At 51.8% G+C, this 11,839-nt stretch overlaps 2 protein-coding genes across 3 annotated transcripts; one reads left to right on the plus strand and one right to left on the minus strand.

The window, feature by feature from the left end:
- Positions 1–1,901: 1,901 nt before the first annotated feature.
- Positions 1,902–8,076, plus strand: LOC117639447 (probable sodium/potassium/calcium exchanger CG1090). Its single transcript, XM_034375113.1, has 8 exons — positions 1,902–2,073; positions 2,169–2,332; positions 4,097–4,221; positions 4,370–4,599; positions 4,740–5,054; positions 5,185–5,286; positions 5,365–5,496; positions 5,607–8,076. The coding sequence occupies exons 2-8, from the start codon at positions 2,171–2,173 to the stop codon at positions 5,804–5,806; spliced, it is 1,266 nt and encodes a 421-aa protein (XP_034231004.1). The 5' UTR covers positions 1,902–2,073; positions 2,169–2,170; the 3' UTR covers positions 5,807–8,076.
- Positions 8,077–8,140: 64 nt separating this feature from the next.
- LOC117639438 lies at positions 8,141–11,575 on the minus strand. 2 transcript variants are annotated; one of them, XM_034375099.1, is made up of 3 exons: positions 11,426–11,575; positions 10,527–10,608; positions 8,141–10,440 (listed from the first exon to the last, which is right to left on the minus strand). In XM_034375099.1, the coding sequence occupies exons 1-3, from the start codon at positions 11,557–11,559 to the stop codon at positions 8,803–8,805; spliced, it is 1,854 nt and encodes a 617-aa protein (XP_034230990.1). In that variant the 5' UTR covers positions 11,560–11,575; the 3' UTR covers positions 8,141–8,802. The 2 variants fall into 2 exon arrangements, with proteins under 2 accessions (XP_034230990.1, XP_034230980.1); XM_034375089.1 differs by lacking the exon at positions 11,426–11,575 and adding an exon at positions 11,156–11,419.
- Between the last annotated feature and the right edge of the window lie 264 nt (positions 11,576–11,839).

Consider the following 11,839-nt stretch of genomic DNA (forward strand, 5'->3'; position numbering starts at 1 on the left):
AATCGCTCGGTGGACCCGCAAAAGAGGGGTGAACTTGGCTCGCTGGCCGTTTGGCCGACTGGGCGGCATGGCCATGGCAGTGGGCAGGGCACGCCTCGCTGGCGCTGATGCGATGTGCCCCGCCACGCCCCGCCACGCCCCGCAATGGGCGGCCCTCGTCTGGCCGCTGGTCGGCCCGTCGGCGTCGGCCTGGTCGATGGCGACTTGATTGTTCTGCCTGTGAATGCCGAACGAGAACGCGAATGCGAATGCCGGCCCGGCCCGACTGAAGCTGAAGCCACCCGATGATGATGGGGTGGGACTCGGGGAGGGCGAGGCGAGGCGAGGCTGTGCCGCGGCAGAAAAGAACGAGAGAAATAGAGCAATGAATGCGGATGCGGCGCGGAACGAGCGAGTGGATGGAGCGAGCGGTGAATGGAGGCCGAGGCACGCGCCGCCGCGCCGCCGCGCCGCCGAACCGCACAACGACGACGTGCTCGTCGCAGTCGCGCGGGGATCGGGGGATCAGGGGTTCGCGCCGAGCCAGAGGCGCCAGAGCCCCCAGGGGGCGCGGCGTGGCTCCGCCAAACCGATTCCATCTCAGACTAGACATGGAATAAAAAAGGAAGAAAAAGCTGAGGTTGATTTTAAAAGTACCCCCACACGCGGCCTATTGGCGCTTGGGGTCGACCGCGACAGGGCGGCACAAAAAGAAGAATGACACACGCGCACACAGACACACGCACACGCGCGCATCCTGTTCTGTGTGTGGGTGCTTGCCGACTTCCCCTTCCACCGTACAATGAGGCGGCCGGTCCACCGGTCGGAAATTTGCCGGAAATGAACCCCGAGGGCCATTATCGGGGCGCCCCGCCCCGCCCCGTCCCGCCCCACGCCGTTGCAGTGTGCACAAAGGCAATGGCGGGGGCGCCTCCCCGCTTCACTCCGTCACTCCGTCACATCGAGTCTCGCGGCAGCATCTTGGATGGCTGCCGCCGTCAGCGCGACGCGGAGAGAGAGAGGGGGGGGTGCGGGGGAGGCTAAGCTTGAGCCTGGACAGCCCCTGCCGTGCCCGCTCTTGCGTTTCCGATAAGTAGCGCGTAATCGGGGGGAGCGATCCGCGCGCCGACAGTGGGCCGGTCTTGGTCTTGCTGCTCTGGCTGCAGCAAACTCATCCCAAAGTTGCATTCTTTGCTCAGCTCCTCTCGCACTCGCGTGGGACGCCGCGTATAGGTGCGAGAGAGACAGAGCGATGAAAACGACTCTCAGTCTGCAGAGGCTGCAGCAGGCGATGCGTCACATCCAGGCCAGCGCTGTGCCAGCTCCCCGCCCCGCCCCGCCCCGCCTGTATGGCTGTACGGCTGTATGGGCGCTGCCTATAGACCCCTCGCCCTCGGCCCTCACAGCCCTGAGAGGGGGCTCCAAGTCAAGGACCCAAGTCAGCAGGAGCTGAGCAGAGAGGCGCGGCGGGACGCGAGACGCGACGCCGCGGCGGATAGGGGATGAACCGTTCGTGGAAGGGGCGGGGGTGAGGGCGGGCCGGTTGGATCCGTAACGAGAGAGGCAGAGAGAGAAAGGTGTGCTGCCGTTGCGGGGTGGCGGGGTGGCCGGCCATCGGGAGGGTAGTGCGTTCGGTTTGGGGATGCGCCGTCTTTACTCTCGCCGACTCACGTCAAAGCACTATAATTGGACACTGCTTTCCCTCTCTGTCCGCCTTGCAGAGAGCCGCCACGTCGCCGCTGCCCAGCGCCGAGCCGGTGCGGACCACGCCACCCACGGGCTCTGGGGGACGGACCACGGCGGCGTCGGGCAAGTCCAAGGCGGCGTCCGGGCCACCCGGACGCACCACGGCGACGCCGCCGGGCCGCGTGCAGAACGTGTCCTCCACGACGCACCCGCACCCGACGTGGCGGCCGAAGCGCGCCAACTGCACGCCGCCCGCCATCGAGCAGTTCCCCGACCCGCTGATCGGGCCCTCCGCGCGGCGCCACGGCGGCCTCATCATCCACCTGCTGCTGGCCGCCTACACGTTCGTCGGGCTGGCCATCGTGTGCGACGACTACTTCGTCGCCTCCCTGGACCGCATCTGTGAGGGTAAGCCAGCGCAAGCTAGCGCAAGCCGGTGCCGCCGCCGGGGAAAAGTTGGAGTTTGAAAGGACTTTTGTGTGACGACACCCTCGTTCTGACAGAGATGAAGCTCTCCCCCGACGTGGCGGGGGCCACCTTTATGGCCGCCGGGTCGTCGGCGCCGGAGCTGGCCACCGTCATCATCGGGGTGTTCTTCGCCAAGGACGACATCGGCATCTCCGGCGTCATCGGCTCCGCCGTCTTCAACATCATGTTTGTGATCTCGGTGAGTCTGGGCGTGCCGTGCCCCAACGCTGAGAACGCCAAGCCACGCCAAGCCGCAGCAGGAGCCGCAGGAGCTGCCTGCTGTGTCTGTGTCACCCCTTCGCAGCGACCGGCGACCACAGTCGGATCTGCAGAGAAGGAGAGGACACTTGATTGCGTTGAAAATTGAGAGGCTTATTTCGGAGAGCCGCTTTAGTCCCCTCTCCTGGTCCGGGGCGGTCCGGGGGCGGCTGCGGCGGGCTGGGGCCCTCCTGTCCCTCTGTTCTCTTCTTCTATTTGTCCTCCCCGGCCGTCCCGGTCGTCCCGGTCGTCCGGGCCGTCCGCTGATCGCGTTACACCCTAGAGAAGGCGGCCGCCCCCGCCCCCACTCCCGCCCCCGGCCCCAGAGAGCCCCCTCCGTGGCAGCCCTAGAGACCCGAGGCGAGTCGAGTCGAGGGAAGAACTGTCCGGAGCCGAGCCGGGCCCCGCGTCTCCGCTCCCGCCCGAAGAGCCCAAACAATGCTGCTGGCACGTCAGACCACCAAGCCTTGCCCTGGCCAAGGCGCCAGGCACGGCACGGCGTGAGAGGCCTCAAGTCGGCTGGCCTCGCCCAGAGTCCTCGAGAGCGGGGCAAGTCGTTGCAGGCAGAGGTTTGCCACCCACACTTTTTATTGCGCGGCAGACGGGGCGCGAGCCAAGCGTCTCGTCACCTCTCGTGACTCGACTCTCGACGCGCGGCGCGCGGCCGGGCGATGGCGCGAATGGCGCGGCGACGACTTGTTTACCCGGATGCCATGCCGCTCTCGGCGTCTCGGCGTCTCGCCCGGGCCAGCCTGGGACCGGCGACGCCGAGGGGCTTTGAATTTGTTGGCTCTGCGGGCCGCACAGAGCTCCAGGGCTCCGCGCAGTGGCCGCGCAAAGGCCACATCCCTCGCAGACAAGTCGAGACTCGCTGCGTCTGCGACGGAGCACTCCGAAGGAGCACCCCCAACCCCTCCCTCTGGGGGGCCTTTTCTCCCATTCAGTTCGGCGGAGCCGCGCGCATGCATCTTGTGCTGCCGCTGCCGGCCCGGCGGGGTCATCCGTCGTCGTCGTCCCTCCTCACCCCTCCTTTCCCCGCGGTGGCGGTCGGCGGGGGAAAAGGTGCGGAGCGCGGAGCCGCGTCGCCACGGCGCTCAGGGCGACGAGGGGGACGAGGGGGACGAGGGGAAGCACGTTCCGTTCGGCTGTTCGGCGGCGACAGCCTTCAGGCTTGGCGACCGCGCTGCCTGCGGCTGCCTGCGCAAGTCGCGACCAGCAAGGACTGCCTCGTCTGCTTGCTCGGCCTGCTCGGCCTGCTTGGCCTTGGGGTGGGGACCGTGGGAACACGCCGTCTGCGCCCGGGCCGGGAAGGCTGGCAGGGCTGGCAGGGCGCGGCCCCTTCGCAATCTTTCCAATATGCCGCCGTTTTGTTTGACTATCAGTGGGCACACGGAGAGCTCGTCAGGGCGAGCAAACGAACAGGGGGCACGGCGGGGCACGGCCAGGTGCCCCTTCACTGTGCTCGCTGTGGGGGTGGAGGAAGGGTTGAGGAGATGCCGAGAATGGTGGGCGAGGTGGCCCACTTCGCGTTTCGCGGCCGCGGCCCGGCCGGGCCTTAGGTTCGGGCCTTTCCTTCCCTCCCCTCCCCCTCCCCCTCCCCAGGACGGGCAATCGGCACCTGCCCATCCAGCGGGCTCGCTTGAGGCTCGTCTCGAGTCGAGGCACTGGTAACTACAACTCATGGTTTTGGCCTTTCGGCCCGCAGGTGTGTGCCCTGTGCGCTGGCACCGTGTGCACCCTCAACTGGTTCCCGCTGTGCCGGGACTGCTTCTGGTACGCGCTCAGCATCCTGGTCATGCTGTTCGTCATCTGCAACGACCTCATATCCTGGTTCGTACTTGTCCACCCTCTGTCTCTCTCGCACTCAAGGAGCATCCCGTGTACTTGGTGCGAGAGAGACAGAGCGGCCTCCGCCCCGTACGGCGTGCGCGGAAGGACTTGAGCCAGGACTCAGCGCCGCCATGGTGCCACGCCGCAGGTTCGAGAGCCTGTTCATGCTGCTGGTGTACGTGGCGTACTGCGTGTCGCTGCACTTCAACGAGCTCGTCGAGAAGTGGGCCAACACGCTGCCCCTGCCCTGCAAGCCCGCCTCCCCCGACGAGGAGGCCCACCTGGTGACGTACCGCACCCTGGCCGAGGACCCCAACAACCCCAACAACCCCAACAACGCCAACCAGCAGCAGCAGTACCCCGACATGCAGACGAACGGTAACCATGCTGCAACTGTGAACACCAAGTACCGCCTCTCGTCCTGACTGAGTCCTCGAATAAGTTCCGGGGCTTCAGTCCTGACTAGAGGCCTAGAGCCTCGTCCTGACCCTCCGTTTGTCCGACCGCCGGCTTTGCAGGCGAGGGCGGCCAGCCCGTCGCTCCCCAGGGCGCCCCCGCGGCCCCCGGCGCTCCCGGCGCCCCAGGCCCGCAGTACTACAAGCCGAAGGAGCCCACCGGCGAGGAGGTGTCGCCGCTAGAGATGCCGCCCAACATGAACCAGATCGAGACGCTGCGCTGGTACTCCGTGTACCCCATCCACTACCTGTGCCGCCTCACCATGCCCGACTGCCGGCAGCAGCAGTACCGCCAGTGGTACCCCTTCACCTTCGTCATCTCCATGGTGTGGATCTCCTTCTACTCGTACATCATGGTCTGGATGATCACTGTCATAGGTGAGTCGCCGATCGGAGGATCATTCTTTCTCGGAGAAATCGCGTTTCCAGCTTCCCCCGCCCCCTCCTTCAACTTGAACTTCCCCCTGTAACTCCGCGCTCACTGCTTGGACTGCTTGTCGTGCCGCAGGGTCCACGCTGGGCATCCCCGACACCGTCATGGGGCTCACCTTCGTGGCCGCCGGGGTGAGCGTGCCGGACGCACTGTCCAGCCTTGCCGTCGTCAAAGAGGGTAGGTCCTGGCTGCCAAACTGGCATCGCATCACATCACAGTTCCGCCTCTATGCTAATCTCTTGCCTCCCCTCCAAGGGTACGGCGACATGGCGGTGTCGAACGCTGTCGGAAGCAACGTGTTCGACATCCTCATCTGCCTGGGACTTCCCTGGTTCTTGCAGACGGCCATCATCGCCCCGGGCAGCCACGTCAACGTGTACAGCAAAGGTAAGCATGCGTGGCGCAGGCCGAGAGGCTTATTGGAGAGGGAGCGGAGCCAAAACGGAGTCAAAATGGGGTTTGTTTGACGGATTTGCTGCACTTTTTGCTCTTTCCAGGGCTCACCTACTCCACCCTGTCCCTGCTGTCCACCGTTGTCTTCCTGGTCGTGGCGACGCACCTCAACGGATGGAAGCTCGACAAGAAGTACGGCGTGATCCTGATGCTGTGGTACTTGGCCTTTATCAGCTTCGCCAGTCTCTACGAGTTGAATGTGTTCGGGGACTTGAACCCCCCTGAGTGTCCAAGTACCTACTAGATTGGCCGAGCCGACTGCATGCCGGATTCCGTCTTTCAAAGAGAGCCGAAATGTGCTGATCACAGTTGGATTTTGAATTTTCCCCTGCTATAAGCACAAAATGATTTAAATTAAATCACTTGTTGAATGGAATAATTTAGAATGTCTGGGTGAATTAAAGCTGGAGGTCATATCAGTTGAAAAAAAAAAGCTGGTCGAGAGATATAAACCTAGGTTTGAACAATATTTGTCGTTTAGCCTGACTGCTTTTTACCCCTATTAAAAAAGCTGTCTTTGATTTATGCTGACTGTTATGTTTTGAATGTTTATATGGATTGCTTGTTGAGTTTTAGCCTAATAATTTTAGATACACTTGTTATGGCCATAAAACCTAAGATTTTTCTTTGAAAATCCATTAAATGTTAATCACAAGTTAGAATATATATTTAAATTTTAAATGTGCATCTCAACTTGATATGTATGTAGACATTATTTTGTCGCGCAAAACATAAATAGCTTTCTCATTCGCCCTAAAAATGGAGTCATATTTATTTTTGAGAAATTAATCCCTACAAGGTGCTCCAATTGTTTATTTTAAAAGAAATTTATTCAATGTAAATCAAGTGATAGAAGATTTAGTATTATGCCCCATTCATAAGAAGAAAATAGATAATAATGTCTGGAGAATTAGCATCTGAGGCTAACCAAGGATGGCTGCCTCTAAACTCTATTCTGAAATTTGAATGGGTAGTTAGGGGTGTCATACGGATGGATTGAACCTGATAAGAATAACTTTGTCATTTTGACATATTACTTCTTCTCCCATCATGTGTGGATATGTCCGCACATTTGCAATTTATCAAGAGTTCTGTCTCACCCCATTCACTCCAGCTGCTTTCTGCTGATTTTATTTTGTAGTCTGTGTGTGTTATGCTATTGTGAGTTCTGCCATTCAACAGTCATTGAAAATTTCCACAATTCCTACTCTTATCAAACCCTTTATCATTACTTATTCATATTCTCATTGTGTGATCTCAGTTGTATTGAGATCACAAGTCACTGACTGCAGTGACATTGATGTAATATTATGAAAGTATTGGAGTGACCTAAAGAAATAAGTTAATCTTCTCTCTTCATCATTATCTATCATTATTATCACAAGTAATAGACGATGCAGATCCCCATATGAGTTATGTGGTATCCAGCTAAATTTCATCACTGCATCTGCTGGAAATCAAATATGGTTGTGATAGATTAAGACATTCCAAATGTTCTTGCATTAAAATGCTGTAAATGTTGGAACCTGAAACCAACAAGCACCATGCCAAAGCAAACATCTTAGCTCAGTCAAAAACTTCAGTTTTTAGCTGGATTTTGTGACACATTTCATGGTGATAGATAACAAATGATTTTATCATGGCCTTTTGTTCTACATGGGTTTAATCATCCACATCCATTAAGGTATGAACATCAATTGCAAAGATAGAAGATTTTTTTTTTAGAAATTGTCTTGGAAACATTTTGAATGCAAGCATAATCAGTTACAATTATTGAGATTCTTTTTCTAAGGTACACCAAAGTTTGTTTATGTTACTTAATGTGAAAAGAAATGGAAGAAAACACTTCAGTTAAGTTGATTTATAGTGCAAAATATAAGAGCGGGGCTCCAGCTCTGATATACAAGTAAAATGTATTAGAGAGACAGAGTTCACTTTTGGGTGTCAATTCAAACAATGTGATTGTAAGTGTTTAGATCCATAACAAACGGCGCGAGAAGACCTCGGTTATCAGGTCAATTTCCTTGACCCTGGTTCTATGCAAAGTGACTGCCTTGCAAATGAAATAAAGCCTGATGTTAGTATTGCAGAGGGAAAGCAAAAGGCCTGTATGTTGATATACAATAGAATAGCATAAGTAGTATGATAATCCCTTGGAGTAAAGGGCTCATTAGGGGATGATACATAAATTTATTGTTAGTACATCCCTGTCATATTGCAACACGTGACAATAATTATAAGTCTTGTTACAATAGAGATAAAAGCTCATGATTGGTGATTTATTTGCCTAAAATGCAGTAAGGTCTAATCTTGACTTAAGTTAAAAATTCAACACCACAAAATGATAAACTCATGTGAAGCTTTGAGATCTATTGCCAAAGTTCTCTCCAAGTAAATAATTTGACCTGCGTTATTTCTCATTTATTACGCTGCGTGTTCAATGTGTGATGAATGTTCATTCCCTTTCTGCATATACCATCGCATTTATATAAATACAATATCAAAGTTAACGTTCTTTTGTGAAGTCCATTTGTGAAGCACCATCCTTTACCCATTCAGGAACAGGAAAAAACACAAGTAAAATGAAACATGTCTTTAATACTAAATTGAAGTACATTATGTTCAACATAAAATTTACTTAAAATACAACAAAGGAATATGAAACAAAAATCATAGCATGGAAGCTACTACTTTATCAAGAGAAATGAGTAGGTTTGGAACGTAATAATGTCCCACCAATTACCAGTGTCATGGGAAGGGCTAGCCTAAAGTAAAATGAAAAATACTGTGATCAGTCTCATACGATACATAACTTAAAAAAACAACATATGTACCAAAAAGAAATAGGATGGAACCATGGATTTACTAGACTATAAACATACTTTGTAAAGGTTCAATTTACGTCATAATTTCAGATAAAATGTTGATCAGAATACTAAAGTCATTCACAATAAAACAAACGATACAAAGACCCTAAAAGCATAATCTGCTAATACCAAGGAGAATCAAAGCAAATGAATGTTGAACTATAACACAACTTTCATGAACTAAAATGTCCAAAGAAGCTGGTAGAGAAAGTGAATTAACATATTTGCAGACACACAACACAAATTCAAGACAAAATCATTATCAGTTTAAGATACTTCCTCACCAGACTGACTATACTAAAAGCGAGCAAGTGACTAAATCAAGTAAAAGTGTGTGTTGTGTGTAAGCAAATACACAGAAAATTTACAATAATTACATAATTGAGCACCAGTTTCGGTTTACTTGTACTTCTGGTGCATCCACGGTGGAGGTGGGTGAAGCTGAAGCTTCTTCAGGAACATCAGCATCTTTCTTTTCGGCATCTGCTGCAACCTCCACATCCTTATTATCAGCATCCAATGGTTCGGTTACATCCATTTGGGGGTCAGCTAGCTGCTCCTTGACAGGTGTGCTGCTGCTCACGTAAGATCCTCGAAGTTTGTTCTTCAGTAGCATAATTGGGGAAGTTATAACAGAGAAGAAACTAGAGGTTTGACTCGCAGACGAATTATCCAAATCTGTGCTCTCCACACACATTTTCTTCTGGCCTCGATCATTCTCTTCCTCATTTTCATCTTCAGCTTTGCGCTTGACAGGAGTACTGATGTCCACATTGTCAGAAACGGATACATTGTGAACAGATACACCACCACCACAAGGAGTGAGAACTTTGAACTCATTATCCCAGGGAGAGGACTCATTGTGAAGAGATGAATTGAGAGCACTGATATTGCGAGACTTCCGCAATGATCGTCTGCCTTTCACACTGCGAATTGCAGTGCTGAAAGGTGCATCAGAATTGTTCAAACGGTCTTCATCCCAGTAAGACTCAACATATTGAGCGCTGTTATATTTTTGAGGAGTTTGTCGAGTGCGAGAACTTCTCCTCGGAGCAGGCTCAACCTCTTCCTTGTCTTCGGGCTCCAATTCATCAACGGGGGCCAGCTTGGGTGGTGTCAATTTGGACCGCTTGGAAGGAGACTTCTGGTATTTCATGTTGAGATCTTCAGATTCAGTGTCATCTTTGGAAACTGAGTTGGTATCAGAATAATCATCTACTTCATCAAAGATCTTGGGAGCTGTTTTGCTTCCTTTCCTGGCACGAGGCGTCTTCACTTTCTCATGGCTCACTTTCAGCTCAGCTTTAGTTTTAGGCGACTTGCCAATTTTAGCAGCCTTTGGGGGCTTTGGAGATTTCACCTTCTTTGGCACCTCTGCCTCTGATGCCTGCTCTGACCCAACACTCTCGTCTTCATACTCATCATTATCAACGGGTACCTCTACAGGGGCTTCCGAGTCAGTAGTGACACCATCATCAGCATCGTCATGAGATACACTCATGCTAACTTCCAGATCCTCAGCAGTGCCTTCAATGATAAGTGGCTCCATGTGTTCCCTTTCATCATAATCCATGCTGACTTCCATCTGCAAAGCTGTAGGCAGTTGTTGCTTCAGAGAACGGGCAGATGAGACAGAGGAAGAGCGACTGCTTGTAGAGTTACGCCGAGAACTCTTGAGACGCAGAACAGATTTCACGTCAGCACCATTGAAAGGTTCAGCTTGCAATTTCTCTTCAAGTGGAACTTCATTCTTCTCTGCTTGAGGATGAACAGAGTGACCATTTTCCTTGTGGTGAAAGCCATTACCATTTAGCTCTTCATTATTCCCATTTTCTGTGCTCAATTCCACCTCTTCAACATCAATGTCATCTTCTAGGCCTTCTTGTGGTTTCAAATTCTTCACTTCCATTAAACCCGCCAACGGTCTAGAAATTTGAACCTCTTCAGGATGCATAGCTTTCTTTGTGTTGATGTTGACTAAGACTGAGGATCTTGCTTTTTGCTGAGGGATCTGAAAGGGACAGCAACTGGTAAGTACTTTTTAATTCATACTTTTAAAATATTAGAAATTGATAAAAAATATTGAGAACAAATTACCTTAGAGCTTGCACCTTTCTGTTTCAAAGACTGAACAGGCTGAACATTCCTTGAAGAATGAAGGCCGTAAAAAAGATCTTTCCTGATCAACAGAACCAGAAAGAACAAAAGGGTTAGGTGGAGAATATTTTGTAACAAAGGTAGGCTAGGAGGCAGCCAGAAATAAAACAACAGATACTATCATGTTGATGTACAGAAAGATTCTTCAAATTTTGACAGAAAGAATATAAAAGAGAGCAAACTTTTACATAAGTTACAATGTCATGAGATTGCAGTATAATGCTTAACACAGCCATAAAAATACCGAAATACAGAAAGCAATAGAGTGAAGCCTAAAACCACTTGTGCACTCAGCTATACTTAAACAATGGCATGAAGCGAATATAGCACTTTCCGAAAGTATTTACTATATCCGGCTACAACTTTCAGATAGCTGCTCGAGGGTAATTATAGCATCCGAAAGGTATGTAGCGGCAGAACATTAAAACAAGAAAGTCGGTGTTAATGACCTCTGTTCCACTAGGCCGTGTAGGCCAGGCCGGGGCCATGCCAACAACTTGTAGTGAGGAATGCGACGCCGGGGCGTCGAGACTCGGGATGAACAAGCAAGAGGCGATGTTGGTATATACCTTGATAAACGCCGAGAAGACACAGTAAGCGTTTTCTCGGCAATATTGCGTTTGGTCCCTTCACCGATAAGAGACGCGGAACTGCGAGCCTTTTGCTTGAAACCAAAATGTCTGCTTTGATCCTGTTTACTTCCCGCCGCGTTGACCATCACAAACTCGAAAACGTGACTAAAGGTTTCGTAAAATCCGAATCGGGTCCCGACGCACGGCTCGCAGTTTCGGCCAAGGACCTGGTGCTTTGAGCGCACTAGAGGATAGCGAGCTACGTACTTGAGACTGGAGCCGGCGGGGTTGAAGCGAAGCTTAGAAGCTGGACACCAAGTTCCAAATTTCTGAAGTGTACCAGACTTGCAGACCACCAAGTCCGCGGCGGAAAAGGTCACCCAGTATGAGAAACTCAACATGGCTAGAATTTCTCATGACTTCTGCGCTGCCAAAGGAAAAAAAATGTCTTTCGGACCATGAGCAACTCGATTATACTCAACTAAAACTTACTATTCAAATCAAATTTTATTTTTGACACGTATCACAAATTGAAAGATATTGAATGAGCAAGTAGAACCAAACATTGTCCCCTCGTGGCAGAACTGGGTAACGAATAAGAAAACATGTAAATCACCAACCCGACCACAGCAAATTTTAAAAGGATTCCTTCTTGTAAGGGCGTACAAAAGAACAAAAATA

This window comes from Thrips palmi, unplaced genomic scaffold (genome assembly GCF_012932325.1).
Source record: "Thrips palmi isolate BJ-2018 unplaced genomic scaffold, TpBJ-2018v1 HiC_scaffold_1, whole genome shotgun sequence".
NCBI classification, from domain to species: Eukaryota; Metazoa; Arthropoda; class Insecta; order Thysanoptera; family Thripidae; genus Thrips; species Thrips palmi.